The sequence below is a fragment of the Diabrotica virgifera genome, chromosome 3, assembly GCF_917563875.1.
Source record: "Diabrotica virgifera virgifera chromosome 3, PGI_DIABVI_V3a".
NCBI lineage: Eukaryota > Metazoa > Arthropoda > Insecta > Coleoptera > Chrysomelidae > Diabrotica > Diabrotica virgifera.
The window spans coordinates 22264524-22291400 of NC_065445.1; the positions used below are offsets into that span (position 1 = coordinate 22264524).

A 26877-nucleotide genomic window follows, 5' to 3' on the forward strand; every position below is an offset into this window, starting at 1 on the left:
CTCTATCATATGCTTTCTCAAGATCAATGAATACCATATGAGCGTTTGTTTCTTTACTCCTGTATTTTTCCATCAACTGCCTTATAATGAAAATTGCATCTGTTGTTGATCTACCCTGCATAAAGCCAAATTGATTCTCGGATATTTCGGTCTCTTCACGTATCCGTCTATCAATTAGTCTTTCCCGTATTTTCATGGTGTGGCTAAGCAGTTTTATCGCCCTGTAGTTTGTACATTGTTGTATATCTCCCTTGTTTTTGTAAACAGGTACCAGTATACTGCTTCTCCATTCGTCTGGCATTTGTCCAACTTCCATAATTCTATTAAATAGACCTGCTAGCCACCTTGTTCCTGTCTCTCCCAATGCTCTCCATACTTCCCCAGGAATATCATCTGGTCCTACCGCTTTTCCTTTCTTTATTTTTTGAAGCGCTTGAGCCACTTCCTCGTTGGTTATTTTGATGACCATTGCTGCTACTGTCTCCGTTGACTCTATATTCTGTCTGTCAAATTCTTCATTTAATAAGCTGTCAAAGTACTTTCTCCATCTCTTTTTGACATCCCTTTCGTGAACTAGTATTTTATTATTTTCATCTCGGATACATATTATCTGATTAAAATCTTTTGCTTTCTTTGCTCTCTGTTTGGCTATTTTATCTTCTCTGACTGTTTTCTTCTCTCTATGCATTAATGGGTTAAAACAGACAAGGAAGTTGCAGAGCAAAAAAGTGAAGAGTTCACATAATATCGTGTGATTGTTCTCCTGAAAAGTTTGCGATTTCAGAGTTATGGCACTAGTGATCTCGGGGTGAAATATATTCCGTTTTATTCCATTAACTTTTAAATTTTAGAGACCGAAAATTTTCTATAGGCCGTAGTGCAGGATCCTTGGTAACAATCTGTTGCCTGAGGTTTTTACAAATTTTTAAATAATGATTCAGTTCACTTTGGGATACACCACAGGCGGCTCTGAAGACGCTAAAAAGCAGAAACCTTGGTCAGCCGATGGTGGCGGCTCCGAAACGAATTTAATCTAAAGCTGTCTTTCCTTATTTAAATTTTAGGGTTATCCGGGACATATCCAAATTCTACAGATGTCTATCACTTTCAAGAAAATTTGTTCAACAAAGTCGACATGATATCGCCCAATAGACGATGGACTTATAAGCATCCTGAAGTCCCCGATCGTTCTGGTACAATTCCTTGCGCTAGTAAATATGACGGAGGATTTTTTGGTGAGGCTTAAATTTTACATTTTTGTTAATATGTAAGGATATTCACTTATTGAGTAAAATAGCTATACTTCTTTCTCTATAAACTACTTGATCTAGTCTCATCATTGTACCGGGTGTGCCAATAAGAATGGCCCTCGGCCATATCTCAGGACCCGTTTATAGTACAACTTTGAGAAAAAATATTTATAACACAAGTTACCTCGGGAAAAGCCTGGAAATTATTTTCATAATTGTAGGTCGACCGCTAGAGGGCGTAATTGAATATCAAACATTAAAAAATCAAAATTTTACAAAATTTTCCCAATGAAAGGGCACGTAGAGATTGCAATTGCTGGATCCAGCGTTTTTTTTTTCACATGCTGGATCCAGCAGCGCGGATCCGCAAACGTGTCAAATTCGAAATAAGTTTTCTTTGCGTCAAGATATAAGAAATCTGGCCTGGCGCTGGTGGGATGTCCCTACCGATTTAGTATCATAATAAAAAACAAACCCTCCAGGAGCGGATTCGCTAAAATTAAGGGGAAAGGAACAAATGCAAAATTTTGACGCCTGTCAAAATTTTCAATGTGTTTTAAATGTAATCATTTTTTTCGAATCCTGAGAAAACTAATATGTAAGTATTTTTGAAAAATTTAAACGCAGAATGAAAAATTACTTATTACCGAGAGCCGAAAGTCCCTTGGAATGAATTAAAAGTTTCTTTTGAATGAGATATTTGAAATTAAAAATCACACTAAATTTTCTTAGTTTTTCACCCCTGTAACTAATTAAAATAAACATTATAGAAGTTTTCAGGGACTTTCGGCCCTCGGTAATAACGTAACGGCTTAAAGCCGAAAGTTCGTACCCATCCCCTTAACAAAAAAAATTCAAGTCTTCAAGTAGATATAATATTTTAATGGGGTTGGAATAATAAATATAAATTTAAATATCATATCATTATATTTATTACGTATTTATATCTATGTAGTTATAGGTATATTATTATGTACAATGAAATAAGAGAAATGAACAAATTAAAGAAATTAAGGAAATTAATGATAATAACAATAAAAGATTAAAAGAGTGGTAGCAAAAATCAGAATTAAAAAGATAACATAATAAAAAATAACATAGAAAATAACATAGAAAAATAAAATTTGAAGTTTATACGGAAAAAAATAAATACAAATTACAACTCTATGTCACTATCGCTTTCATCTTCACTAGAATCGTTATCTAATGTTATAATTATTGGTTTAATATGTGAGGTTAATGTTCTGTAATGATCTATCGTTTTTATAACATGTGAAACACAATTTTGCCACAGTGTTGGGGAAATCTTTTTTATTTCTTCTACAACATGTGACACCGATTCGCTACTAAATTTGGGACAGCAGTTGTTTCGCCGTAAACTTTCCTTAAGTTGGCTCCAGATTAATTCAATGGGGTTGAAGACACAGTAGTAAGGAGGTAATCGCAATACATTATGACCATCACGTTTGGCTAATTCGTCTATAACAAATTGTTTCTCAAACACTTTTGTGTGAAGAACTTCCAACATTTCTTTTTTTGTATATGTTTCTTCAAAGTACAAATCATTGTCATACAAAAAATCAGATATCTGTTTAGGCAATTACACTTTTTGGAGGCAAATTTGGCAACACCTTCTTTTCAAACCATTCCTTGAACAAGCTACTCGTCATATTTTCATGGTAGTCCAGCTTTGAATCTTTAATGTTTTTTTCCGATAGTAAAAAACTTTCCTCTCCAAGCCAGCCATTTTTGGATCCAATGTTCAGAATAATTATTCGCTGACCTCTATTAATTGGATAATTGGGTGCACATTTAATAGAATCGTCTGTCCAACCTTTTTGAGCAGTATCGTGGGTATCGAACCATGTTTCATCTAGATAAAATATCGGTCTTCCTTCATCTCTAAATTTAGATATAGCATCCAAGTATTCATTTCTCCATTTAATTAGACGAGGAGAATCTATTATTGATGTTCACTTATTAATTTTCTTGTATCGAAAACCAATGTGATTCAAAAATCTTGATAAAGTTGAAGGCGAATACGTAATGGAATAGTCTTTAACAAGTTGATCGTAGATCATACTAAGCGTTGGAACTAGGTTCTTTGAATAGAAATTGTAAATTGCTCTTCTAATTACCTCAGCATCTTTTTCATTTACTGCTTTATGTGTAGAAAAGTCACTCCGCTTTTTACGAGGTTGAATTCTATTCGTAACAATTTTCCACACTGTTGTATATGGCATCCTTGTCAGTCGAGATGTTGTCTTGATGAGGAATTTACCGTCTTCTGGATTTGGATTATCTTCTTTCACAGTTTGATAAACATTCCTAATAATTTCTTTGGCATCATCAGATAAATGTACACGTGTTTTACACTTAGCACTAGCTTCACCGACTTCAGACATTTTACTTGAATACTCGCAATCTAACCTTCTATCTAAATGCAAGAAAATAACTGCCTGAATATGCAAATGTCAAACTTAAATATGTTTGCCCCCCTTTGATAATGTTCCATAATGTATGTTTTCTGGATAAATAAATGATACTTAATTTTACCTAAATACCTTAAGCACGAAAATTATGTGTAAAGCTATAGAATAATAATTAGAGGTATATCTTATCTTTAACTAATGCTCTTTCTAATGGTTCTTTAATTTTTTTATTTAAAGATAGAAAGCTGCATTATCGGAAGGCCATTTTGTTTAAAGTGAAAACGATATAAAACATATTATAATCTAACTCCATAAAATTCACGTAATGAGCGCATTAGACATAAAAATTGTTTGTGATCGTTTGTAATTGATTTCAAGCAAGTTAATTTCAGATGACTAAACGAATTCGTCTACAGTAAACAAAATTTTTAATACATTGTCTAGAAATTTTAATTTTAATAATTTATTTGCATTGATAGGTAACGAGTCAGTTCTGTAAATAATATAAAGTACGGCCCTAGTAGCTGTTCCAAAACTATTGCCACCCGTCGCGAAGACAATTGAGGGATTAGTAACGTCAACTATTTATTATGATACTAAATCGGTAGGGACATCCCACCAGCGTCAGGTCAAATTTCTTATATCTTGACGAAAAGATACTTAATGTCTTCATTAGCCTCTTTATTCAAAACCGTGAGTTCGCAACTTGCCATTCCATCGCGCTTGCAGTAGCTCAGTATGCTGGAAAGTTTCTATAGCTTAAAAGTTTACATCGATAAAGCGTTGATATACATTGATTCTGCGATAAAATTCTCTGCAGGCGAGTGGTCAATAATCAATGAGTTAATCGCCACTTGTAACCGGCTGTAGAAGCTCTTTACAGAATAGATTCCACTTTGGTTACGGCCAACACAACTATGAAATTTGTCTTAGACAAACTAAATAGCCAGGACTTTAGCCTTAATGCCGATCTATCGGAAGCACTACTCAACAGAATCACGGAACGGCGTCTCTATGAGATTACAGGTACATTAGTATATTTACAAAATCAAAAAAAGTATGGCGAAGGACTAAACGATCCTGGTTACTTCTCCATGCCGAAAAAGAATGCAATGCGACAAGAGATGAAAAATTTGTTGATTCGTATAAATAAACAAGTAACTGTGGAACCAGTGCAAGAAGTAATGGAAGAAGATGGGCTAAGTAATCCGGAGTCTGTCCATTTTACTTTGGAACAAGAACTTGAGATTGAATTGAAACGAGAAAGAGAAAATATTTATCTACTCTATGTCATATTATGTGTAAGTTTTTAGTTTGTGAAAACTGTCGTTAAAGATAGCAGTGCGTGAAGGATTTAAAGTGTGCGTGAAGTAACAATGTATTTAAATGGGATTTACTTTTTCGCACTGTTTTTAACTTTCGCGTTGTCATGGCAATCCTTAACTTTCGCGTTGTCATGGTGATGACAATATGAGCAATGAATTACAACAAAAAGTTTTGACAGTTTTATGGTTTGAAAGTAGTTAGAATTTTTAAATGTCAAAGTTCTAAAAATTGTAGAATAGAAATGAATTCCAGTGACGAAGAGTTACAGCTTTTTTATTTGTTTATCGTAGATAAAATATTGTATTAAACTGTTCGCGAAGTACTTTTTGCGAACTTACTCGATTTATAGCACTCTCTCCGTTATCGCTCGTGCTCTAAAATGTTTCATAAGTAACTATTAGGCAAGCCGCACACCAACGAAACATGGAACGTAAAACATGAAACGTGAAATGAAAAACACGTTTCGTGAAAATAAAACACGGCTAAACAAATCTTGAAGTCCGCCTACCAATGAAACGAGTGTGATTCATGCTCATAAAACATTTTTATTTTCGGAGAGTTTCATAAATGGCCGGACGTTTATTTACTTAACAGTGTTTTATTTCCATGAAACGTAATTTACGTTTCATGTTTCTTTGATGTGCCTTATAGCCAAAAAACTGATTCTCAAAAAGATTACGAAAAGATTTTGCCCGAAGGAGTGAGAGGCGATCGTTTGTCAGTGGTCTATGACTATTGACATTGTCAATGGTCCAGCACAGAGGCCGGAAGGGCTTTCTCCGCAACCGGCTATATGTGCAGTTCTGTGCGAAGTAGGTTAGGCCTATGTTTTTAAGGTATCACTTATATAAAACTAAATAATTCATGTTTCTGTTGTTTAGAAATTTAGCATACAGACAAAAAAAACATTAAAATCATGTTTTTATTTTGATTCCACATTTTGCTGGATCCGCGCTGGATCCAGCTGGATTCAGGCCAATCTTGCAAAAATCCAGCTGGATTGAAAATACTGCTGGATTGCAATCCCTAGGCATTGGAAATCCCATCACCGTATTCTTCATAAAATTCTGCGCATATTTGATTCCACAAGTAAGTCTACCTTTGCAAATAAGAGATGTGGGTGAGTGGGAACCTTCTTATGAAAAAATGGCTGTAAGTCCGGTTCTGCTAAATAGAATTTTGCATACTTTGTCTTGTTGAAAACAGCTCTTTTTCGTCAATTTAAGTGTCTTCTATATGCTATCGATTTATTCCAGGGAGGTTTAGGAGATATTATTATTGGGGTTGTGACTGAGAGATCGATGTTATTCAGATGTGGAGAGAGATATTGTGGCAAAGATTGAAGTTTAATTGGAGAAGCAGAGTTTAAAAGGTCAGTTTTTAGTAGCTTATGGGCTGGATTTTCAGTATTAGAAGATATTCGAGACGAATATTTCAAAAGGAGTTGCCGTCGACGTAACCAGAGGGGAAGTTCATTAGCTTCTCTATATAAACTCTCTGCTGGGCTCGACCTGAAGCTCCAAGGCAAATTCGAAGTGCAGTGTTATGTACAGAATTAAGAAGTGTTAAATCCGATGGACTAGCTGACATGTAAATAAAACTACAGTAGTCTATTTTAGAACGAATAAGACATCTATAAATCTTAAGAATGGAGTGAAGGGAGAATGATGATTGGACAGAGTTTTTAGTATACCTATTTAGATTAGTCATGCACTTGGTTTTGAGATCTTTTAAATGGCATTTCCGGGTAAGTTTGCTATCGAACGTGAGTCCTAAGATCTGTATACTCTTCACGACAGGTAGTAAGGTACTATTTATGGATATTTTAGGATTTATATTACTGGCCATCCTGCGGTAAAACTTAATGATTTTTGTCTTCTCAACAGAAAAGTTAAATCCACTCATTAAAGACCATTCAATCAGTTGATCAGTGGCATTCTGAACCAGTTTGCAAGTGGCAACTGTGTCTTTGCCTCGACAGAAAATTATTAAATCATCAGCGTAGAGAGAAAACTTGACTGGAAGCTCAATTTTTTTACAAATATCATTTAGAGCAAGTATAAAAAGTGTAGGACTTAATACCGACCCTTGAGAACGCCATTAGTTTGTTTGAAAATTCTGAAGATTTTGCCATTTTCCCTTACGTTAAAAGTTCTGTTTGTTACAAATTGATTAATAAATGAAAATATATTTCCGGATATATTGTACTCCTTGAGTTTAGCTATAATAAGAGGCCTATAGAGGGTATCAAAAGCTTTTTCGATATCAAACGAAACAGCTATTACGTCTTGCTTGCACTGGAAGGCGTTAATGATTGATGTTTGGAGAACTGCTAGATTGTCTGCTGTGCTTCGAAGTGACCTAAAACCTGATTGGGCTAAATTTAATATATTATATTTTTCTAGGTACCACAGGAGTCTTTTATTGATAATTTTCTCCATAATTTTGCAAATTGTACATGTAAGAGAAATTGGCCTGTACGAATTTGGTTCAGTTGAAGGTTTGCTTTGTTTTTTAATTGGGATAATTATGGATTTTCGCCACATATTTGGTCCATATTAAATTGTAAATTTCAAGCAGTTTGACTAGACTAGGTCGAGAAAGATTTTTAATAAAGATAAAGGGGATGTTTTCTGGACCTGCAGCTGATTTTTTGCAACGGTACAATGTGTCTGATAATTCTTGTAATGTAAACGGCAGATTTAGAGAGTCTAGATCGGATTCTTTGCAATCAGCTAAACTGGATTCTAGATTAGTAGACGTGGGAGGCTGAAAATTTGAAGTATATGCGTTTGTTGTTTTCTTATGAAAATTTTCACCCTAAATGTTAGCAATTTGTTGACTGTTAGTGACTGTGCTATTTTGAGTGAGTATGGCAGAAATTCTTGAATATGTTTTCTTTCCTGACATGTGTTTAATTTTCTTCAAAATTTGGCTAAAAGGAGTGTCAGTATTGATGGATGAGATGTGGTTTTTCCAGAAGTCTTTTTTGCTTTGTTTAATTACATACTTAGATTTAGCTCTCAGTTTTTTTAGGTTGATGAGATTCTCTTTAGTGCTATCTCTGCGATATTTATTTAATGCTGCCTTACTTTGTTGTATAGCCAGAGAACATTGTTCGTTCCACCAAGGTGTTGCTTTACGAGTTAAAGAGATTGGTGTTTGTTCAATATTTACTTCAGCAGCAGAGATTATACAGTTATTGAAAGCGGCAATATTTTTATCGGCATCTTCTGATAATTCAAGCTGGTTTAGTTTGCTTTCAGTATGTATCCGAAAGCTATCCCAGTTGGCATTAGAAATGTTCCATTTTTTAAAGGTGTTGAAATGTTTTTCTAATTTTTCAGATATTAAAATAGGGAAATGATTACTATCATAAAGATCGTCAACAGCTTTCCATGTAAGACTAGGATATATTCTTGGATGACATAAACTTAAATCTATAGAGGAAAATGTGCCAGTAGCAATATTAAAATGGGTCTTGGAATGGTCATTCATCATACAAGTGTCAGTAATATTCAAAACATTTTCGACAGTCTTTCCTTGGCCGAAGGTTCTTTCAGAACCCCAGATTGTATTGTGGGCATTGAAATCTCCAACAAGAAGAAAAGGTGAAGGAAGTTGGTATATGAGTTCCACTAGATCAGCTTCAGATGGGCTATAATTTGGAGGAATATAGATGCTACAAACTGTAATTTTATTTGGGCACCAGATGTTAACGGCGATAGCTTCTAGGTTTGTGCAAATTGGAGGATGTGTGGAGTAGAGATCATTTGATACGAATACGGATGTTCCACCGCTAGCCCTAACATAGTCAGTTCTCAAGAAATGGTAACCTACAAAATAAAGACTCTTTAGAAGTCTTTTGTGATCAGATTTGAAATTTGAGTATGTCGGCAGTGGTATCAAGGATTAACTTTTGGAGGAGTTCAAGTCTGGGGTAAAACCCATCACAGTTCCATTGAATTAGATTGAATTTTACTAAAATGTGGATTTTTCGGAGAGTTGGAGTTGGGAGGTATCTGAGAAATACTCTTCATCCTGGGGATCCAGTGATGAGAGGGAATTTAAACTCACCATATCTGCTGTGTCAGACTGAAAAGCTTGTTTAAGTTTTTTTGATAATCTTGTAAATCTTTACTTTAGTGACCTATCTGTTAGAGAAGGATAAACATTATATATGTCAGAGAGTAAAGATTTGATGTCATGTGTAAACTGTTGTGCTTCAGATAGTGGATTGCTACTACCGTAGCTATTTTCAAGGAAACTAATGAAACTGTCTACAGAAATAGAAAAAGAGTGTGGTGACTTACTAAAGCAATCTTTTATTTCTTCTTTTGAGGCATCATTGATTTTTTAACTGTCAGTTGAATCTTTTTTTAACTTCTTCCTGGGTTGTTTCGTTGGTTCCTTGTTTGCATCTTGGTCAGGAGGAGGCATTACAGATGAAATTTCTTCTTGTGTTTCTGTCAGGTTTATTGCGTTGGAATCTACTGAACTTGAGAAGGCTCTCTTCATTCCAGGTCAGAGCCGCCGCCAGAAAAAAAATTAGGGAGGGGCAAAATCTTTAAGTCGCTTTTCTATTCTAGAAATGAATGAAAGAACAAGAAACATTTATATTTTAATAAAATTATTATATAATACAAAAAAATATTAATCGGTAATTAAAAACTGTAATCTCCTTCGATATTGACCAAATTGATCAATAATATTTTAAGCTGTAATTATCCAGGGGGTGTCGGCTGACCCTCCCTGACCCCCCTTGCCGGCGGGCCTGTTCCAGGTACAGGTGAAGAAGGTGTTTCGTTTGTTGTATTCACCGTAGAAACTGAAGGAATATTTGTATTTGTTAGGTCAGATATCTCACCTTTAGTGCTATCCTTGGATTATAAGTTTTCATTTGACACCTCATTTGTCATTCTAGTTGTTATAATGACGGAAGAATTATATTCGCGGTCGGACGGACCGACGGACAGAGAGCCTAGGTCAAATATCTTACCTTTAGTACCATCCTTAGATTATAAGCTTTCATTTGACACCTCATTTGTTATTCTACCTGGTATAATGAAGGATGAGTTATATTCGCGGTCGAACGGACCGACGAAAAGACAGCCTAGGTTAAATATTTCACATTTACTACCATTCTTGGATTATAAGCTTTCATTTGACACCTCATTTGTCATTCTAGCTGTTATAATGACAGAAGAAATATATTCGCGGTTGGACGGAACGACGGACAGACATCCTAGGTCAAATATCTCACCTTTAGTACCATCCTTGAATTACAAACTTTCATTTGACACCTCATTTGTCATTCTACCTTTTATAATGACTGAGGAGTTTTATTCGCGTTCCGACGGACCGACGGGCAGACAGCTTAGGTCAAATATCTCACCTTTATTACCATCCTTGCATTATAAGCTTTCATTTGACACCTCACTTGTCATTCTAGCTGGTATATTGACGGAGGAGTTGTGATCACAGACAGACAGACAGACAGACGGACAGACGGACGTGGATAATTCAAAGTTTTCACATTTTTTCAAAATTGGCTGAAAACAATAATTTTGCTTACTACGAGCAGACGGTCTGCGGTCCACAGTACTCTGAATATACCGACGAGAGTAAACAAACGTGAGCAAGAAAACTATATTTTGATGATGCTAATTCCAATGAAGTTTATCTACAGGGTGGAGAAAAGTTACAAGTTAAAACGAATCTACCAATTTTGGATAAGCTAATTATTGAGCTGAGTTTTCAGTTGACAGTGTACGAGTCAGTAACTCCAGTATTTGGTGTTTTGTGTGTTTTTCCAAAACTGAGTGATACTCAAATAAAGGAGTGTGCTTCAAAACTACAAAAAAACTAATGCAGTTCAAATATTTTATAGTCCACCTTCAGGACTTGTAGCGAAAACAATTTATTCCTGCTTCATAGTCTTTTTCGCCTATTTATGAGAACAAATAATTTAGAATCGAAGTTACGAAATGCAACAGGCGAACGGTCTTTTTCAAAAATGAAAATTATTAAGAACTGTCACCGTTCGACAGTGGCACAACATAGACTAGCATTTCCCTCAATTATGGCTATTGAGAATGATGTGCTCGAAAATTTGGAAGTAGAAGATATTTTAAGTAGTTTTGTTTCTATGAAACTCAGATAAGTTGCTTTATAATAATTATAAGAAGTACCGGCGCTAGGGTATAAGGTGCCCGCCTGCAAAACTAGCAAAAATAGCCCTTCGGTTTTTTTTAATTAGTATTTTGTACCACACCAGCAGAAAAAAGCTCATTTTTGCGCCCCCTAAACAGGGGCACCCACCTGCAGTGCATCCCTTGCAGGCCCGTTATCGCCGGCCCTGATTATAAGGCTTTGAAAACTCAAACTAAATTTAATCCATAATTATTTATTATTACATAATTATGTAATAAGTAATAGTATATTATTCAACGAGCATGTAATGATGGGTATTACTCACGATGGTGGAGTTTGCGACACGAGCCAAAGGCGAGTGTCGTTATTCATTAGAGTGAGTAATAGCCATTACATGTGAGTAGAATTCTATACTTTTTCTACGACCTTCTTCTTTTTTTCATTATTAGAAAAATTATTATACTTTGAAATAAATCGTTCGTTTATTGATAAATATAACAAAAAAAAAACTAAAATAATTTTTTATTGCAAAATTTAAGCAAAATTATAAAAATAAACAGTTTCTTGACTATTTCTTTGTTTTATCTCTTCAAGCAACAAATGAAACAAAAATTAAATTTAAATCTACAAAAAATGTCCACTAATGTAGTAAAGAAATACGGCTCGGACATGGAGGAGTTCTCCGAGGTTTTGGAGGGAAACGACAAAAGTTTCTTAAGGGGTCTCCTAGCTTGGGTTGCCTAGGGGCCTCAAGATTCTTAATCCGGGACTGCCAACGAGATGGACCGACGACCTCAAAAGAATTGTGATCAATTGGATAGCAGAGGCCCAGAACAGAAGATAAAAATATCTAGAGGAGGGCATATGAAAATATCTAGAAAATATCTAGAGGAAGATGTTCAATAATTAATAAATCACGGATCATTGATGATGATTAGGATGATTCTTTTCACTTTAACGAAATTTCCACTTCGGAAATCGTTCTCATAATACAAATTAAATGATTTAAACAAATCTCCGAAGACATGACAGACAATTATATACATAGATATCACTAAAAGGAATTTAAATCAAACAAATCAAAGAAAGTATTGTTTGCTAATTTGTTAGGTTCACTGGAATTACCTGCTGGAAATTTACCACTGGAAAAAAAGGAAAAAGGAAAAAGGGCCCCAGGACGAAGAAGAATATCCTGGCTTGAACCTGAGAGCATGGTATAGAAAGACCTCAATACAACTATTCCGTATAGAAACCAAGGAAGTCATCATAGCCAGAATGATCGCCAACGTTCGGAACGGATAGGCACCCTAAGAAAAAGAGTGGAATTACCGATTAATTAATATTTAATTTTTATTTTAGGTGTACATCACAAACAAGGTGAATCTCAAGATTCTTCAGGCAGAATTCTTCTTGAAAAAACCGTAGAAGCTATTTTTGACGCAGGTATGAATTTGGAAGACCTTGAAGGAACCAATACAGGCGTTTACGTTGGTACCTGTACCAGTGAAACCGAGCAAAGTGTAATGGTTCAACATTTGGGGCCAGACCCAAAAACGGGTTTTACTGGGTATGTTACAATACTACTTTTTGTTCTATTAAGATGGAGGTATGGTTTGAAATTTTTGATTTTTTTACCTTTTACTTTCGACTCCCTTTGCCATGGTATCGTGCCAGTACGCTTGAGCGTAGTGAGAAACGTTTAACAGCTGTTTCCCTTCTCTTTTGTAGATTACTCCGGAGTTCAAAAACATATTCCGATGTGCATCACTTTACGATTTGGCAGACAAATATTAAGGCCCAGTCGTTAATCTTCCAATCGGGATGTTCTCGCGTGAACCTTAAACTTTCCATACGGTGTGCCCTTACAGTGGAATATTAGCAGGCATTCTGGCTCTGATTTGAAATTCCCTTTCTGTTTCTAACCGAATTGACACGTATTTTGCCGTTGCCTAGCTGTAACATGACGTGCATGCAAATGTGCAAATAACGTAATGTTAATAACGTTATTTACATAAATAACGGTCATCTCCGGGGTTCGTGCATCTGGGACATCCTAGAACTGGTCTTCTGGTGTAACTTTCAGTTTTATAAACCTTCTAAAAGCTCTTAAAACGCTGAATTGGTTGATTCCCAGAACATCAGCAATATATTGCTGCGATCGTCCATTTCCAATTATTATTAAAGCTACGATTTGGGCTGCTTGTTCTGACGTTGAATTTCTAATTTTTTCTAAGAACGCACCTCCCCATTGAAAAATCAAGCAGACAGTGCACATAGTCCATGTGGTGAGACCGCTCTCGTCTGAAAAAATTTCTGATTCGGTTTCTTTGTGGATTCTTTCATACATGTCTCCTTTAAACAAATCTGAGGGGTGCCGTGCGGAATTTTTGGGCAGAAATTATTTAAACAATTTTTTTAAACAAATGCAAAAGATCACTTTTCTTTGACCCGTAAAATATTTTTTTTTAGGTTTTTGGGTCATTCTAAATAAGAAAGGTATCTTGTGATTTTTCTCAAAAATTTACAGTTTTTGAGTTATAGGCGATTTAAAATCTGAAAACTTCCAAAATACGCATTTTTGAGGCTCAAAAACTCATATTTAGTTTAGTATTTTTGAGGGTGCCAAGTACTTAAATTGTAGTTCAAACATTCATTTTCAAGATTCTGAAGAGTGATAGGGTCTAACTTCAATTTATACCGTTGTTATTTAATTGTTAAATGCGTGTCTATCCGATTTTTTTGCCGGTGCGGCGCAGTCTATTTCAACAATCTTCTATTTTCCTCCGTATTTTCTCATTTTTCGGATTTCAAGTCGCTTATAACTTAAAAACAATTAACTTTTGAAAAAAATGACAAAAAACATATTTTATTTAGAATATTCCAAAGAATCTAAAACAAATATCGCACCCTCAGTGCAAGACTGCAGTAACTCAAAATTTTATGAAAATGAAGTAATCATGGAATTCGATTGTAAATATGCATATCTATCCCCTTTAAAACTTTAGTAACTTTCAAATGCTTAATGGGCTAAATATTACAACAACAACAGTTTAACTATTTTGCGTTTTTGAACATAAGTTCCGTGCAAAACTGTTGTAACTCTAATGTAACAGAGTTACAGAGTAACAGTTTTGCATGGAACATTGCAACGGATTCGATAACAAGCAATGAAAAAAGTAAGATATTTGTTATTTTAATATCTGTATCTGTGGTGTTTAATTTTAATATACAGAGCGTCTACGTAATCCATTAACGGCTGAGACAATAAACAAAGATTTTCGAGACCAATCTATTCATGTAAATTTTATGTGCTAAAAATATTTTATGTGAGGTCAAAAATATCTATTCTCAGAAAACTTGCCAAAGAACAGCCAAAAATTCAAATGGCCAAACAAACAGATTTGGTATACTTATGGCATTCGGGTATGATACCAGAAGCCCACCATAGTTTTTATAAAAATATTTTGGCAGAAGATGATGTACGAGAAGAGGACAACAACTACGGTAAAACCTGTCAGCAACGGCCACTAAAAATGAAAGAACTATTGGCCGATATAGAAAGGTGGCCGGTAATGCCAGTTTTTGTAGTCTAGATATACAGTAAAACCTGTCAATAACGGTCACTAAAAATGACAGAACTATTGGCCGATATAAAAAGGTGGCCGCTAATACCAGGTTTTGTAGTCCAAAAATTTTGGTTTGGGGAACTTTGAAGCTGGCCGGCTAGTTTTGACAGGTGGCCGTTAACACAGGTTTTACTGTACATAATTGGTTTGGGTAATTTTTAAACTGGCCGGTAACACAGGTTTTACTGTAAAAGTAAATGTGTCTACGCTCTTTACAATTTTCTCCGTGCAAAACTGTTGTAACTTTGAAATTCTAATACTAAATGTGTAGTGATTAACAATTTTTTCCGTGCAAAAGTGTTGTAATTTTGAAATTCCTAATTTTTTTTGCGTTAATATTATTTTATTTAAATTTCTATTTTTGGTTAATGTAATATAGGCTGAAAAGCATGCAAAATTATAATTAAATGTTAATTTTTCTTAAAATTTGCCTTATTTCACCGATATTAGCACGAAAATAAACAAAATCGTCTTTATCTCGAAACTTACTTATTTTGACTTACTGCAGTCTTGCACTGAGGGTGCGATATGTCTTGGAGGATAATAGGAGATTGTTGAAATAGAGTGCCCCGCACCGGCAAAAAATCGGATGGACACGCATAATTAACAATTAAATAACAACGGTGTACATTGAAGCTAGACTCGATCACTCTTCAGAATCTTGAAAATAATTGTTTGATCTACAATTTAAGCACTTGGCAACCTCAAAAATACTGAATTAAATATATTTTTGTTTTTGAGTTTTTGAGCCTCATAAATTATATGTATTTGGTCAGTGTTTAGATTTTAAATCACCCATAACTCGAAAACTATCAATTTTTGAGAAAAGTTACAAGATACCTTTCTTGTTTAGAATGACCCAAAAAACCTAAAAAAATATTTTGCGGGTCAAAAAGGGTGATCTTTTGTATTTGTTTAAAAAAATTATTTGAACAATTTCTGCCCAAAAATTTCGATTGCCATCCTTCAGATTTGTTTAAAGGAAACATTTTTGAATGGGAATGCGCAAGGAAACCGAATCAGAAATTTGTTCAGAAGGGAGCGGTCTCACCACATGGACTAACAGATCAAATTCTCGAACACAAATATCTAAAATAAATATTCTCTCTTATCAACGTTTTGTCTAACTTTTTTTTTCGGCACAACCACACTTCACCTTAAAATTTTATGTAGACCCCTACAGAGCACCATAGACGAGCATTATAACATTCTGCTAAAAATTAAAATTATTTTGAAATTTTTTTTTGTGTTTTAAAATTATGCGACTCTTTTTGTGATCAGTGTATTTACATCAGAATAAATTTTTGCAACTTTTTTCTTAGTGTTAGAATAGAATAGAAATATGCTTTATTGTCACTGAAAATTTTTATAATTTTATGGACAAAGCTTATATACAGTCAAAAGAAAAATAATATCAATAACAAATAACAATTACAATTTACAAAAATTAGATAAATCGTCAATATACAGTATATAAGATATAAAAGCAAAGGCAAAAACAATTTATTGCAAAATTTATATATAAATTGCAAATTGAATGTACTTACAACAAATAAAATACAACATTGGGAACTGACAAGTTTAAGAGACTGCGTATGAAACCCAATTTTCTTAGTTATTCATTAAAAAATTCTTCTATTGAATAATAAATATCCATCAATAATAAAAATCGAATCCATTAATAATAAATATGGTTTTTAAATAGATAGGCTTTTGTCATTTTACGGAACTTTGGGAAAGATGTTGCAGATTTAAGTTTAGTTCATTCTTTCACGGTTTTTGCTCAAAATTTTAAAGAACCGCTTGGATTGACATGAAATTTGGCATACGTATAGCTTACATGCAAAAGAAAAAAAGTGATATTGTGCCAATGTGTGCTTTTTCCCTGGGGGTGACTTTCACCCCCTCTTAGGGTGAAAAAATATATGTCCAAAATAAGTCCGGAAATGGGTAAACTGACTAATTTTAAGTAACTTTTGTTCTATAGAGCTTTTTCGCCAAGTCAACACTTTTCGAGTTATTTGTGAGTGAATATGTTCATTTTTCAACAAAATCACCACATTTTTAGACGGTTTTTCGTAAATAACTCAAAAAGTAAGTATTTCGTCGAAAAAAGGTTCTTAGCAAAAATATAGCCTATAAAAAAGTAAAAAAAATGGTGTACGCCTTAGGTCTCTGGATCTCGTAGAACCAGAGTTATAGTCAATGAAAAATATATTCATATTCACCAAATTTCAAATAGAATATTTCGACGTGAAATATCCAAAAAATTAAGCACTTTTTGGGGAAAACCCATTATAACTTTTTTAAAGTGTTTTAAAAAAGCTTTATTTCTGTTTTTACAAAAAGTTTCTAGCAGTATTCTAGCATTATAATTTAAGCAAGTTACGGTCAAAATAAAATTGGTCCCTTTTGTTTTTGCAAAAAAAAATCGGGGAAACCACCCCCTAATTAGCAACTTAAATGAAATTAATCGTTACCTCTCCACAAATTATTTTACTTATGTTGTGTTTATATGATCTGTAAGTTTCATCGATTCAAAGTGCTTATTTTTGAAAGAATTTGGTTTCAAAGTAAAATTTTCAAAAATTTAAATTTTGAAAAATATGCTTTTTTTTCAAAATAACTTAAAAGTTAGAGATACCAAAAATCTCGAAAAACAAAACAAGTCAGATTTGCTTTTCTGAATATCATGTATTTTTTTGTTTATCTGTTAGACAAAAATTGATTAAGATTTGGTGTTTCTAAATTTGCATACATTCGTGATCTGATCAGTGACTCGTTCAACCCCTTTTAACTACAGCCCTTTCAATAATAAGGACTTTGAACCGATGAAACTTACAGATCATATAAACAATATATACACGAGTCAAGAAACTTGTGAAGTCGTAACGATTAAGTTCATTTAAGATACTAATTAGGGGTGATTTTCTCGATTTTTTTACCAAAACCAAAAGGGACTAACTTTATTTTGAGCGTAACTTGTTTAATTTTGATGCTAGAAATTTTTTTTATAAAACAAAAATCAATCTTTTTTTAAACACTTTAAATAAGTTATAATGAGTTTTCCACGAAATGTGCTTCATTTCTGGTTATTTCACGTTAAAGTATTCCTTTACTGCATTTACTTTATTTAAAAAGTATTTGGAATTTGACGAATATGAACCTATTTTTCATTAGCTATAACGCTGCTTCTACTAGGTGTAGAGACGTGATATATACACCATTTTTTTAAATTTTTTACAGGCTATATTTTTGCTAAGAATGTTTTTTCGACAAAATACTTACTATTTGAGTTATTTGCGAAAAACCGTCTAAAAGCGTGGTTATTTTGTTGAAAAAATTAACATATTCACTGCCAAATAACTCGAAAAGTATTGACTTAGTGAAAAAACTCTATAGAACAAAAGTTACTTAAAATTAGCCAGTTTATCCATTTCCTGACTTTCTTTGGACGAATATTTTTTCACCCCCAAGAGGGGTGAAAACCACCCCCAGGGCAAAAGCACATATCGGCACAATATCACTTTTTTTCTTTGACTTGTTAGCTATGTGTATGCCAAATTTCATGTCAATCCAAGCGGTTCTTTAAAATTTAGAGGTTTTGCAATATTTTACCGTTAAAGAACGGACTAGTTGTAAAGGGAGATGGTTGTAAATTTTTTTTGCGGAATATGATAAAAATTTCTTTACTAACTCAGTGGATGGGATCGGTAAATAAATATCAAAAATTGAATTTATGGTGGAGTAAAGATGATTGTTCTTTCATTATTAAAAATAATATTTTCTAGATGTATACGATCGTCTCTTGCTCAAAGGATAAGTTATTTCTTGAAGCTTAAGGGCCCTTCACTTATAGCAGATACCGCTTGTAGCAGTTCGTTGTTTGCTTTAGAATCTGCATACAGAGATTTAAGACTAGGATTAGTAGATACTGCTGTTGTAGGTGGAGCCAATATGACTTTACATCCTTTTGTTTCTCTACAATTTGCAAGGTAACTAATATGTATTTTTACAATTTTATATACCGCATTATCCTACCCATCATCTGCCACGAAATATCAACCGCTTCCTCTCCTAAAGTCTTCCCTACCTCCACAGGATTTCCTTTATATTCCCGTTTTCCTTACCTTTCTTATTTAAATTGCATAGGTTTTAGTACAAATCTATTTTATATACACTAAGCACCAAAATTAACGCACCACCTTAAAAATGGGACATTTTTGATGCCTTGTATTTCCTAAACCTGTTGTCCGATTTTAGTGATTTTTTTAATATGTTATAGCTTTATTCTTTAAGAATACCGAGGTAATAATATTGTTGCTAAACAGATAAGTGTCATTGTACACCGGGTGTAACAATGATAGTGTGTTTTTTCCTCAAAGTTTGGAACACTCTGTGGAATATTCTTGCGTATATAAAATATTAAAATTAAATCTCAACTGTAGCCTTATGCTTTCCTAATATTATGCTTTTTGATTCATTAGCTTATGTTGGATAATAAAAAAGTTAGGTACTTTAACAAGGAGCAACGTTCTTCATCAATACAGGGTGTTTCTAATTAAGTGCGACAAACTTTAAGGAGTAATTCTGCATGAAAAATTAATGACCGTTTGCTTTATAGACATATGTCCGCAAATGCTTCGTTTCCTAGATACGGAATGTATCTAGGATGTACGAAAAAAAGATATCTTGCAAGCAAGAACTGTAGAAGAAAGAACGAACCGACAACAAGAATACGAAATACTAAATAAAGCAGTTAAAAGGAATGCAAGAAGAGACAAAAGAAGGTGGGCTGAAGAACTGGCAAAACAAGCAGAAACAGCTGCACAACACAACAGGACTAGAGAGCTGTACCAAATTACCAGACGATTAACAAAAAATGGGCCCAACTGTTCGAACATTGTAAGATCCAAGACAGGTGAATTACTTACTACAACGGATGACCAAGTAGAGAGATGGAAAGAGCACTTTCAGGAGATGCTAGGCACGCCCAGGGATAACGCGGATGAAATTGTCGAAAACCCGCAGAATGTAGACTTGCATATATCTTGCGAGTCCCCTTCCAAAATGGAGATAATAACAGCTATCAAATCTCTGAGAAATAACAGGTCCCCGGGAATCGATAACATTGCTGCCGAACTACTTAAAACTGACCCGCATCTAACCGCTGAACTTTTGCTCCCCATCATCCGAGAGGTGTGGGAAACAAACCGCATTCCAGCGGGCTGGAAAAAAGGTAATATTATTAAGCTTCCAAAAAAGGGCAACCTCACACTGTGCAAAAATTGGAGAGGAATAACCTTGCTTACCGTCATAAATAAAATTTTTACGATTATCATACATAAAAGATTAACAAACAAGGTTGAATTTCGAGCGAATCAAGCAGGTTTTAGACCAGAATCTTCCTGCATAGATCACATTAATACAGTGAGGGTAATAATGGAACAATCGGTTGAATGGAACACACCTCTATACATGGTCTTTGTCGATTTCGAACGTGCCTTTGACAGCCTGCCTCATGCTGCTATATGGAAAATTTTAGAGCTAAGAAACATTCCTCATAAAATAATTTCCATTATAAAGTCACTGTACACTGAGGCGACGTGCAGCGTGACACACAATGGGGTCAACAGTGACGAATTTGACGTACTTACTGGAGTCAGACAGGGATGTGTGCTTTCTCCGTTTCTGTTTAACATAGCTCTGGACTATGTTCTCTCCAAACTAGACTTCGACACAAAAGGGATACAATGGACGTTAACCACACGCCTAAGTGATCTGGAATACGCCGATGATATCTGCCTGTTAGGACAAAGGTTCCAGGATGTGGCCGGCCAATTGGAAACACTATCCACTGAGGCCAATAAAATAGGTTTAAAAATCAATATTGGTAAAACCAAGTCGATGAGAATAAATGCAAGGAACAACACGCTATTTAATATCGACAACAAGCAGATTGAAAATGTGGAGAACTTCACGTACCTTGGAAGTGTCATAACAGAAAGCGGAGGTACAGAAGACGATATTCGTATGAGGATACGAAAAGCTCAACAAGCTTTCAGCATGCTTAACCCTGTTTGGAGGTCTGGAGAATATACTACAAGGACACAGATCCGAATAATCCAGTCAAATGTTATGTCTGTTCTACTTTATGGATGTGCAACCTGGAAAGTGACAAAATATCTTACAGACAAATTGCAGGTCTTTTTTAACAAATGTCTACGAAGAATTGTTCATATTTTCTGGCCAAACATCATCAGAAACGAAGATCTGCTACACCTGACCCAACAAAAGAGGGTAGAAAATGAAATAAAATACAGAAAGTGGGGGTGGATAGGTCACACATTCCGAAAAGATAGTTCCAGTATTGCAAAAAATGCCCTAGAGTGGAATCCCCAAGGAAAGAGAAAAAGAGGTCGCCCAGCACAAACTTGGAGAAGATCCATCATGGACGAGATAAGAAGTCAAGGAAAGTCTTGGAATGAGGTGAAGGCCCTAGCGCAAAATAGAACCCGATGGCGCGTTTTCACTGAAGCTCTATGCTCCACTTAGGAGTTCAAGAACATTATATATATACGATCGTCTCTTGCTCAAAGGATAAGTTATTTCTTGAAGCTTAAGGGCCCTTCACTTATAGCAGATACCGCTTGTAGCAGTTCGTTGTTTGCTTTAGAATCTGCATACAGAGATTTAAGACTAGGATTAGTAGATACTGCTGTTGTAGGTGGAGCCAATATGACTGTACATCCTTTTGTTTCTCTACAATTTGCAAGGTAACTAATATGTATTTTTACAATTTTATATACCGCATTATCCTACCCATCATCTGCCACGAAATATCAACCGCTTCCTCTCCTAAAGTCTTCCCTACCTCCACAGGATTTCCTTTATATTTCCGTTTTCCTTACCTTTCTTATTTAAATTGCATAGGTTTTAGTACAAATCTATTTTATATACACTAAGCGCCAAAATTAACGCACCACCTTAAAAATGGGACATTTTTGATGCCTTGTATTTCCTAAACCTGTTGTCCGATTTTAGTGATCTTTTTAATGTGATATAGCTTTATTCTTTAAGAATACCGACGTAATAATATTGTTGCTAAACAGATAAGTGTCATTGTATACCGGGTGTAACAATGATAGTGTGTTTTTTCCTCAAAGTTTGGAACACTCTGTGGAATATTCTTGCATATATAAAATATTAAAATTAAATCTCAACTGTAGCCTTATGCTTTCCTAATATTATGCTTTTTGATTCATTAGCTTATGTTGGATAATAAAAAAGTTAGGTACTTTAACAAGGAGCAACGTTCTTCATCAATACAGGGTGTTTCTAATTAAGTGCGACAAACTTTAAGGAGTAATTCTGCATGAAAAATTAATGACCGTTTGCTTTATAGTCATATGTCCGCAAATGCTTCGTTTCCTAGATACGGAATGTTGATTTTTTTCTTACAAACTGACGATTTATTTATTACTCTAAAACCGGTTGCGATATGCAAATGAAATTTGGTAGGTTTTAAGAGGTAGATATTGCGCATTTTTTGGCATACAATTAATAATTTTCTAAATGATGAAAGGATTGCCAATGTGAGTCCATTATACAATTGGATATAGTAATTGAGTCAATACTCGCAATCTTTAGTTTGTATTTTTTTATTAGTTGTTATATAATCATGGGGCAACCGGTTTCGAGTCTTACAATATATGACTCATCATCAGACCCAGTACAAAAAGTTTTCTCAATACAAACTACAAGATAACAGCCATAGAAACTGTTCCACAGCTAAAGATGTACCTGGAAGTCACCAGCCCCATAAGAAGAGTTGACCAACCAAACAGCCCTTAGTCTCTTAAATTGTTAGTTTAGTGCAATTTGGAATTTTGCAAGAAATTTTTTTACTGTGTTCCCAGTGGTGTGTGTTATTTATCTTAAACAGTTGTTCTTGTCCAATTTAGCAGTTGTTTTTATGTTATATATAGAAAAAATGTAAAAACATTTAATAATTATTAAAATAATGGGACATCACACACGAAATTTCACATGCACAAAATTTAAAAATTGTTTTTTTTATTAAATTTATAAAAAAACAATTTTTAAATTTTGTGCATGTGAAATTTTGTGTATGATGTCCCATTATTTTAATAATTATTAAATGTTTTTACATTTTTTCTATATAAAACATGAAAACAACTGCTAAATTGGACAAGAACAACTGTTTAAGATAAATAACACACACCACTGGGAACACAGTAAAAAAAATTTCTTGTAAAATTCCAAATTGCACTAAACTAACAATTTAAGAGACTAAGGGCTGTTTGATTGGTCAACTCTTCTTATGGGGCTGGTGACTTCCAGGTACATCTTCAGCTGTGGAACAGTTTATATGGCTGTTATCTTGTAGTTTGTATTGAGAAGACTTTTTGTACTGGGCCTGATGATGAGTCATATATTGTAAGACTCGAAACCGGTTGCCCCATGATTATATAACAACTAATAAAAAAATACAAACTAAAGATTGCGAGTATTGACTCAATTACTATATCCAATTGTAATAATTTTCTATTCACTATTGGCGTGCATACGGGTAATATGACCGGGTAATATGACCGGGAAACACAACCTGACACAGAGAGGACAAAAAGATTCTTCGAAACAGCGGAGATGAAAACCCTTCGAAAAACCGATGGTAAGATACTATGGGATAGAGCTAGAAATACAGAAGGTATACAACGGAGATACAAGGTGGAGAATATTAATAAACGGGTAAGAAACAGAAGAGTAGAACGGAATGACCACATAAGCCGAATGACAACAAATAAGAAGCCGAAGAACACGAAAACGATGGAACAACTTACTAGACGCACATTGAAAAAATAGACGGAGTCGTGTCTATACAAAAAAAAAAGAAGAAGAAGATATCGCATTTGCGGATTGAGTCTTTAGTTACTCAGAAATTTCCTCATCTTATAACATTTTAAAATTAATTTCAGGTTAGGAGTTTTAAGTCATGATGGCTCATGTAAAGTTTTTGACAAAACTGGGAACGGATACGCTAGAGCTGAGACTGTATCTGTGATAATCCTCCAGAAGAGTAAAGACGCTAAAAGAAAATATGCAGATCTCGTTTACGTAAAAACAAATTGTGATGGGTATAAGGAAGCAGGGATAACGTATCCATCTGGTGAAGCACAACGGCAACTAATGAGAGAGGTTTACAGTGATTGCGGAATTAGTCCAGCTGATCTCAGCTTCATTGAAGCGCACGGAACAGGTAAGTTTTGATGTTTTTTTTTTGTCTTTTATGACCTTTGGGAACTGCGCTTATTTGGCCAGCAATACTTCTTAAAATCAACGCCTAACCAAACCTACCATACACCAAGACCATTACGAATCAAATCGAACAATCAAGGGTAGGGAAGGGAAAAAAATTTTAGCATCCAGGTCGTTCAGGGTGACTAACCACAGACTATGTAGGGATACGGGGTATTATTGCCAGGGAGATAAGGCAAAGGTAGCAAAGCTAGGCCTAATCTAAAGTTTCAATTTTCACGACTTTCAACATAATTTAGAAGAATCCTAAAGATTGACGGTTTGTTCAAAGCTAGTAAGTTCATCAGATTATATGGGTGATAAATGTTTTCTTGCAATAGCTGCATATTCAACAGATTTCTTTGTGTCACATATTTATCACATGCAAAAAATATATACAATATATATAATAAAAACGCTGGACGGAAGAGCCACCCAAGAACTTTATCCTACCGATCTATTATCGTTATCGTACTAGATACTGGCATTCTATAAAAATATCAAAGTTACTCGTTATTTTGATATTTTAGAAACACCTTGTATCCTTAAAAATATTTTATGGTTCTACGCATCATTAATTATTGCATTTGAGAAAATGTTCGATGCCATATTTCGGGGACACACTATAGATGTATAGATTATTGCATAAATCAATAGAATATTATAGTCATACTTTCATTTTAAATTAGTTCATTTTTCTGAGAAATTAATAGTTTACAATATTTGCATTTCATTCTATTTCTATTACGCCAGTCAATGCGCGAGATTAAGAACAAGATATTACCTCCGAATTCTATCCTACTGCATGGATTTTAATGAAATTTTGGGAGTAGCCCAATCTCCTGATTCAAAGTCTATCCTATATAATATGGCGCTTTTATCATGGGGCGGTTCCCACCACTTCTCGGGGGTGGAACATTTTTATTTTCGAATTACATGGAGAAAAACGAAGATTTATAAGAAAATTTAAAAATGCATTCTATAATTTGATCATATTTTTTACAAAAACCATTCATTTTAAACCCGTTCAAGTTTTTGAAAGTAGAAATAACACTATATTAAAAGGTATTGCAGAAAAAAACAATGCATTTAAATTCTGGTCGATGAGGGGTTAAATGAATGCACTTTTCATTTTTCCTTAAAGTACATTAGTCATATATTTTTTGCACCATATCTCGCTTAGTTTGAATGTAACCAGCATTTATTGGTAATCGTTTTAAATGCCTTTTCAAACACTACAAAAGACGTTGGTAGCATTATTATACACCTAAAACCCACCGTTCCTCTGTTATTTCAAGTTGAATACACCAATTTGAGCATGCACCAAAAAACAAACTCTTTTCACCTACCATATCTCTTTTTGTATTATAAATAGAATATTTACGAAGGAACGAATCTCTTTGTTATTTATAATCTAAAAAATGTTTTATATAGTGTTTTTAGTTCTATGCATAGTTTTTAAGGTATTCACAAAAACCGTCCGAAAAGGTGTCATTTTTCAATGAAAATGGCCAATTTTCAATTGCGCATAACTCAAAAACTATTGAGTTCTCAAAAAAAAAGAATAGACCAGTTTTTGCTTAGAAATAGGTTTTCTAGCCACTTCCGTGCTTATTTTTACCAACAAATTTTCCACCCCCTTGAAGGGGTGGGAACCGCCCCAAGATAAAAGCGACATAGTATATAGGATAGATTTTGTTTCTTGAGCTATTCCCTACTTACTGTGAAAATATCAAGTACATCGATATAGTAGGATGGAATTCGGAGCCAAATACCCTCATTGACTGCCCTATAATAATGCTCTGCTATGATCGCGTGAGAGAGGACACACACAATAGTCTAAGAGCTAGTGAACCCTCCGACTAACGGTCGTCCTGTAAGGCTAGAAATTTTTCTAGTGATAATTCATAGCACACCAAGGCTAAAAACCATGACCTGGCAGGCCTCAGCGGTGCACGTGTATCTACCAGGTGAAAAGAAAAGTGCAAATTTAGGGGGTAAAAGAAACTTTCTCCTGTAAGGTTTAAATTTAAGTATGTGTTTGAGTAAGTCATTTAGAAGAGATGTGTACAATGACAGGCGATTCTGAAGAGTATAAGACCTTGCCAGGCGAGGGGAAAGATTAGGGGTTTTTTATAAAATTATTCTTTTTGCATCGGACAAATTTTTTTAGGTTTTTTGAATCATTCCAAACAGAAAACGTCTTTAGCGATTTTTCTCTTAAGTTAATAGTTTTTGTTATATAAGCGATTGAAAATTTTGAAAATTGCGAAATCGGCAATTTTTAACCTTAAATCGGACATTTATCTAAAAATTTCAATGTTGCCAAGGTACGTAGATATTCTTTAAACATTTATTGATGAAATCCCGAAGAGTTTTTTGCAATAACATATCGAAAACCCCTTTGTTTTTTTAATTGCTAATCAAGCGGGTGCGACACTGTAGTATAAGTGAGGACGTTTGAGTTTGCATAAATTCATTATCTCGAGAATGGGCAAATTTCAAGAGAAATAATCAGACAGGTCGATTTTTATTTTTGAGTTCGGACTTTTTGGCATCTATATAATACTAGTGAAGTCATCCATCTGGGCGTGATGACGTAATCGATGATTTTTTTAAATAAGAGTAGGGGTTGTGTGATAGCTCATTTGAAAGGTTATTGAATTCTCTATTCAGTAATATAAACATTAACATAATTATTTATACAGGGTGTACAAAAAAAATTTTTTCTTCTATTTGTCAAATTTAATCAAAGTTAATTTAAAAAAAAAC

General features: G+C 34.3%; 1 protein-coding gene across 3 annotated transcripts in view; it reads left to right on the forward strand.

The window, feature by feature from the left end:
• LOC114325674 (fatty acid synthase) overlaps nucleotides 1–26877 on the forward strand; it is a 239338-nt gene that overhangs the window by 18665 nt on the left and 193796 nt on the right. For 2 of the 3 annotated variants that reach the window (XM_050646364.1, XM_050646363.1), the window contains 4 exons: nucleotides 1065–1235; nucleotides 12521–12728; nucleotides 18579–18782; nucleotides 23787–24067. In XM_050646364.1, coding sequence (XP_050502321.1) covers nucleotides 1065–1235; nucleotides 12521–12728; nucleotides 18579–18782; nucleotides 23787–24067 — 864 coding nt within the window. Of the gene's footprint in view, nucleotides 1–1064; nucleotides 1236–12520; nucleotides 12729–18578; nucleotides 18783–21365; nucleotides 21564–23786; nucleotides 24068–26877 lie in introns of those variants that run through there. The other variant, XM_050646365.1, reaches the window with a different exon arrangement.